General features: G+C 37.4%; 1 protein-coding gene across 1 annotated transcript; it reads left to right on the plus strand.

The window, feature by feature from the left end:
* The first annotated feature begins 674 nt into the window (after positions 1 to 674).
* Positions 675 to 5,850, plus strand: LOC114648862 (uncharacterized). The gene is made up of 4 exons (XM_028798145.2): positions 675 to 884; positions 2,842 to 2,939; positions 3,405 to 3,551; positions 4,768 to 5,850. The coding sequence occupies exons 1-4, from the start codon at positions 707 to 709 to the stop codon at positions 5,230 to 5,232; spliced, it is 888 nt and encodes a 295-aa protein (XP_028653978.2). The 5' UTR covers positions 675 to 706; the 3' UTR covers positions 5,233 to 5,850.
* Positions 5,851 to 6,412: the final 562 nt, after the last annotated feature.

The raw sequence follows: 6,412 nt of genomic DNA on the forward strand, positions 1-6,412 counted from the left end.
TGTTGACTAAGAGTACACTGATGTCATGGCCTGGTGTTTAGCCACAGCAGAGCTACACTCCTCAAAAAAACGATAGTGAAGCGTCTTGAATTTGAAATGGCATCACTGCTGTCCAGTAAAGTAATGACAAAATAATAAAACATTTTAAATAATAAATACTGCGGTGGGCTGGCACCCTGCCCAGGATTGGTTCCCTGCCTTGTGCCCTGTGTTGGCTGGGATTGGCTCCAGCAGACCCCTGTGACCCTGTGTTCGGATTCAGCAGGTTGGAAAATGGATGGATGGATGGAAATAATAAATATAAAATAAAAAACAGCAATAAGCAAAGCATTTCCGTAGTAAGTGATAGGCACCTTTTAATCCATACATTGAAGATATGTCGGCAGGGGAATCACCGTTGTTCAGGTTGTTTCACTGTCTTAACCGATACCTTGAACCCAAATTATTGAGGCTTAAAATTTCAGTAAACTTCAGCAGGTCAGTGTAATAAAGGCATGTGCATTGCTTGTTTAATAGTGGCCATTCTGAATTTAAAGTTAAGTTTTGAGTTGCACATTGCATTTACCCTATGCACAATAAGTTGATCTAAGGAAGTGAAACACATATAACATTAATTAAATCATTTAGCGACAGTGACCCTCATCATAAGGCGTTGACGTCTGGTCGGCTGTTTTCAGATTTAGCTGTCTATCTTGTTGCAGTGCGCATGCAAAAGCGAAAACAGCAGTGGTTTAATCCGAAACCGAATGTATTCAAACAGGGGTTTTCCACTCAGTGTAGCCGAGAACGTCTCTCCATTGTCAGACTCACTAGGATTTCCTTCGCTCCTGTCATGTTTTCCATGCGTTGGCTGAGGCGGTTGTCGGCCGGTCCCGTTGACTCAGGTAGGGTCGCATCACTCGGGTAGACATTTCAAAAGCGTCGATGATGATCCTTTTCGATTTTACGACGGTCGAAAGCTGACATCCTCCAGCAGTGCGACAGTTTGTTTTCTAATTATTATTTTTTTCTCTTGGTTATTTACGATGCCCCTGCATTACTGTTCAAGCGCGTATCGCGGTCGTGTTCATCATTAATTATGTTAAACACAAAATCTAAAACGAGCTTTGTGGGTGCTCGCAGAATGAGTGCGAGAGTCTGCGTCACCGTAAAATGCATTCAAGTCCTAACAGTTGCTTCCGTTCCATCTTTTAACTTCATCCTATTCAAAACATCAAGCATTATTGTTAAAATTTAAAAGTAACACCGCTGGATTTGAACCCCGTTCTCTGGATCCCTGCCTTGGTCAGTTTATAGATTTGTTTTATTGAGTTGACTCACATTTAAGACTACAGGTAGCCACTGCATACTGGAAGATTCTTATTATATTATTTGAGCACATGTCTTTTGGAAACTTAAGCAGCGTATGTTTTCCTTTTTGTAACCGTGAAGGGGTTACGGGCAAGAGGGCAAGGACTGCCAACCCAACAAATGCCAAGGGCGACTGACATTCAAACAAGAGGAGAGTGAAAAACAGTTGGCAGGAAGTCAAATCACCAAGTCATACAAGGCTGCCCTTTTCATTTTTATTTTAGCTGACGTTCATTAATAATTCTTAAGAACATTAGTCTAAATCATAATTTTAAATTGTGCAGAATTCAATGTTACTTTTGTTTTCTACTTATTTGTTTAAGGATTTTTTGTACGCTCTTAAAAATACTGGTTCTTTAATGGCACTTTATAGTTCTTTAGTGAGTTGTGTGGTTCCTCATAGAACTATTGCTTGACAAAGCACCATTTTATTCTCGGATGGGTTCTTTGCATATTTATATGTAAAAAAATGTTTTTAAAAAATTGAAATCTTTAAACTATAGTAGGCTACCTAGCAGGACACTAACAGATTACGAAAACTTGGACTAAACCTGTATTATTGTATGAAGAAAGACGCCTTTTAAAATCATAAACCTATTGGTATTTCACAAAACTGTAACCATCTATTATTACTATATGGGACATGTTTCAGGTCAGAGATAAATGAAGGTTCTTTGTGGAACCTTCATGCAGAGGGGTCTTTTAGGAAGCAAAAATGGTTTCCCTATGGCATCGCTCTGAAGAACCATACTTCATTTTTAAGAGTGTATTTGTAATTTGAGCTCCACCAGTTTGATGAATGGATCTATGCCAACTGTAACAGCCTTAAAGAAGTATCTGGATGAAATATTGGGAAAGCTTAGCTATTATTTAAACAAATGAGTTTTATGGACTGCATGGTCTTGTCTTTTTATGCTTTTATGATGAGATGATCTGTTGTTTCCCAAAGCTGCACCTCATAATATCACCAGTATCGTGACAATTAAGCTGGTGCTGCTTAGCCTTACTTGTCCAAGTCTATGGATACTCTCTAAGATGTTCTTGCACTCAAAAAATTAACTAAAATGAATGTCTAATTTATTATCAGGTTTAGCTTAAAATAATCACATTTGCTGACAATACATTTTTTTCCAGTTATGTTGTTATAATTCTCTTAGATGTCATATTTTCATAATGAAGTGATTTTGAACAAAATCATTAAATTGCTTAGTTTTAACATACATGTTATCAGGGGCTGTTGTCATTACTTGCCTATTTTATGTTTATCTTCCAGAAACTTAACACTTCTTAAATACTCAAAATGTGGTATTCCTATTTTCTCTATACAGAGTTGAATTAAGTTGCTTTAACTTAAATTAAACTAGTTTTATGTACACAATCATCCTATATTTGCATAACGTATGATGTTCTGTAAAAAGAAAGGCCCATTTTTGGGCACAATCTGAAGTGCACTAGATAACCAAGTTTCACTTTGGCTGCTCTCCTTTCTAGACTTTCAGCACTTCACTGCTTTGAAAATAAGACCGTCCTGTGGTCACGTCATTGACTCATCTTTCACTAAGGCATGGGTGACTTCACAGCTTGACCAGGTGAGCTTTTTGCATTTTCAAGTTTTGCTCATCACTTCTCTTTGATATTATCAGTTGAATTAAGGCAACTGTCATGATGGCTTCCCCATTGTCTCAAATATATTCCAGTGAACCACACAATCAATCAGTTAACTATGCTTTGTTTTATATAGCACCATTAATAGCGTGCACCATACAATTAGCTTCATAGGAACACAAGTTTACAACACAGAATCCCATGTAGCAGTTCCATATTGGAGAAAAAATAGAAGAAAATACCAGTAATGTGCTTTATGGTAATGTGTTTCATATCCAAATAGTTGTTATCCCAAAAAATCCAGAGATGAAGAGTTCAGCTATAATAAAGAAAACCTACACGTTTATCCAAATAATGGGCATAATATTAGCAGTACACTTACATCTCCCACCTAATCTCCCACTCTTCCTCACCTTCGGATATCTTACATTGTTCTCAATTGTTTCCAGGGAGATGATGAGTTCTTCTGTCCAATCTGCCATGTAGCCTGGTCCTGGATGGAAATAAAGCAGCTGTCGGTGTTCACTGCTGAAGAGATCAAAGCCATGGAAGATAAAATAGCTCAGATCAATTCAGGCAATGCTCTGCTCAAAAAGGTAAGAACAACAGCAGCATTCCTTACAGGACAAACTCCATGATATTTTACATCCATTAAATGGGTAGTCCAGTGTGCTCCTTGTACTCAATTTTAAAAATAAAACATAGACAGACAGACAGACAGACAGACAGACAGACAGACAGACAGACAGACAGACAGACAGACAGACAGACAGACAGACAGACAGACAGACAGACAGATAGATAGATAGATAGATAGATAGATAGATAGATAGATAGATAGATAGATAGATAGATAGATAGATAGATAGATAGATAGATGGTCCCTTTGAATGCATATGGAGGACATTCCAATACATAGTCCTCTCTACAACTTCTCAGAGTTGCTGCCTTAATGGGTTGCTGTTGTTTTAAGCTATTGCCACCAGCATACTTATAGTGGTGTAACAGTGATATCTAAAGCTTCAAGCATTTGATTACTCACATGTGCTCAATGTGTGAAATGTGTGGATACTGCATTATCTTAAAGAAATACTCCACCCCAAAATGATGGGGGTTTTTATGTTATTTGCCCCACGTGGTTTATAGTGATACCAAGAAAAATATTTCTTATGCTTTCATGTAGAACAGACCTAACCAAGCTCCTGATATAATTGGGGTCAATGGTGAACAATGCTGGACAACACCAAACAATATCAGAAACATCCATGAAAATATTTTCACATTATTCACGTCATATAATCCTCATGTCAAGTCAACAATCCATATGCTTCTCAAATAAATGCATTTTTACTAAAATTTTGTTTAACCGACTACTTGTCAGAAACACTCTCATGAATGAAAATGGAATGCACTCAGACACAAAAAAGCAAATGAGCTACCCACAGCTTTTTTTCAACCTTACTTTTTGACATGTGTCATCAAACAACATGCATTAGATTGTGCAATTACACCAGTCTTAAAACCTATTGATTGTTCGACATATAAAGCAAGGTTGCAACTACTAATTGTCCATTATTTACTACATACATCTCAAGACGAGGTAGACCCACCTGACCTCTGTCACTCCTTTTTATCATGTGGGTAGAGCTAACATAATGTCTTCACACAGATTTTCTTATATATGACACCAGGCTTCAGCTTTCTCTGTAGGTAAGCCAATGAGCACCACTTACAGTCTGACAAGAGCAAAAGAGCTTCAAAGTTATTAATGAAATGTAAATCCATAACACTTGTCTTTTGTCTTCAAAACAGTGTCCAGGCTGCAAATCTTTATGTAGTAAAGAAAATCCAGAGACCAACTCCATCATCTGCCGACCATGTTCGACAAGCCAGCCGAAGATCTTCTCATTCTGCAGTGATTGCCAGCAGGAATGGAAAGGCACATCTCTGCAGGATGACCTCTGTGGAAACCAAAACTGTTATATGCTGGCATGTCTCTTGTCCTGCCCACTGATTAGAAGACCAGGTAGCAGTTTGAATGGTTGTCCCTCTTTCCGAGCATGTCCTAAATGTTTCTGTCTCATTTCACACTCTCTTAAAGGGTGTACAATGGTCATCTGCCCAAGGTGCGAACACCATTTCTGTTTCCGGTGTCTCAGAATATGCTGTATGATTCCAGACCTTATGTTTTACATGTATCCAGAAAACATGGATATCATGTTTAGGGAATATTGGTGCATTAAAGCACCAAGACAGACAGCTGTGAGCTTCTGCTGATCTGAACACACTTTCCTCTAGTAGCATTAACTGAATTATGATTCATCTTCCGGTTCTTTTTGCTTAACCCTGCCTGCCAGCTTCCATTCTGTAGTAGTACAAATATGACAGAAAAATTATCCAAAGGGTTAAGAAAAGGCTAGAACATCAATGAATTCAAAGAGATGGCAAGTAAGGAGGTGAGGCCAGTAAAAACTCTTAGATAATGTCAGTCAAGCATTACTTCTGCTCCTAGCTCTCTTCTGAAAGGAAAAGGAAAAAAACTTTTATCAGCCTCTCAGATGGCCAAGATGTGCCTGCTACTGTACACATTATTAGAGGTTCCAATAGGGCAAATGATCATTGGGTCAGGGAAGACACAGTTTTGGCCTGAAAGTTGAATGTACTATAAGTCATGGGAGATCTCCATTTACTTGATTACATTTCTACATAACTTTCTGAATTAACAAGCCAGCACCTAAGGGACTCACCTAAAAAAAACCCACTTGGAGTTATCTCCAAGACCATAGGCACCTATGAGCACTCAAGTTAATTCATTATTTCAAACCTTTTTTTCACATCGCACTCACAAGAATCAGAAAATTAACAGATTATTGTATTTTTTTTCTTTCAGCAGAGCACAGTAAAGAAAAACTAAAAAATAATTCAAAAGAGATATTTCCCAAATTTTTCCCTTGAGACAATTAAAGTACTATCTATCTATCTATCTATCTATCTATCTATCTATCTATCTATCTATCTATCTATCTATCTATCTATCTATCTATCTGTCTGTCTGTCTGTCTGTCTGTCTGTCTGTCTGTCTGTATTTACAGTGATAATTTTTGGTGATCATGCAGTAAAATGACGACACTAACAAATACATCTGGTTATCTTAGAAGTCAAACAATTCTAGAATACATTGCCACCCATGAAGAACTGTGTTCCAAAATTTTCTTGGTGACCCTCGTGTTTTATACTCAATTTATATTTCTGGTGTATCATTATACTCAATTCATATTTCTGGTGTATCAGCTCATATAGATTTTTGTACTGTTTGCTGCCTGTAATGACCGATTTGCACTTAGTGACCAGTAAATTTAATCATTTCAGTTCATTTAAGTCAGTTTGGGGTTAATAGAATCTGCAGTATAGAAAGTAAGAGCAGACCTTTCTCTGTATTTCTTTTTTAATTACTGTA

The sequence above is a fragment of the Erpetoichthys calabaricus genome, chromosome 3 (genome assembly GCF_900747795.2).
Source record: "Erpetoichthys calabaricus chromosome 3, fErpCal1.3, whole genome shotgun sequence".
In the NCBI taxonomy this organism is placed as follows: domain Eukaryota; kingdom Metazoa; phylum Chordata; class Cladistia; order Polypteriformes; family Polypteridae; genus Erpetoichthys; species Erpetoichthys calabaricus.

Excerpts from the sequence above, each read along its gene's own strand:
- LOC114648862 (XM_028798145.2), top strand. The coding sequence starts at position 707 with ATGCAAAAGCGAAAACAGCAGTGGTTTAATCCGAAACCGAATGTATTC. Across the intron at positions 2,940-3,404 it reads TGACTTCACAGCTTGACCAG|GGAGATGATGAGTTCTTCTG; the intron begins GTGAGCTTTTTG and ends AATTGTTTCCAG. Across the intron at positions 3,552-4,767 it reads GCAATGCTCTGCTCAAAAAG|TGTCCAGGCTGCAAATCTTT; the intron begins GTAAGAACAACA and ends TCTTCAAAACAG.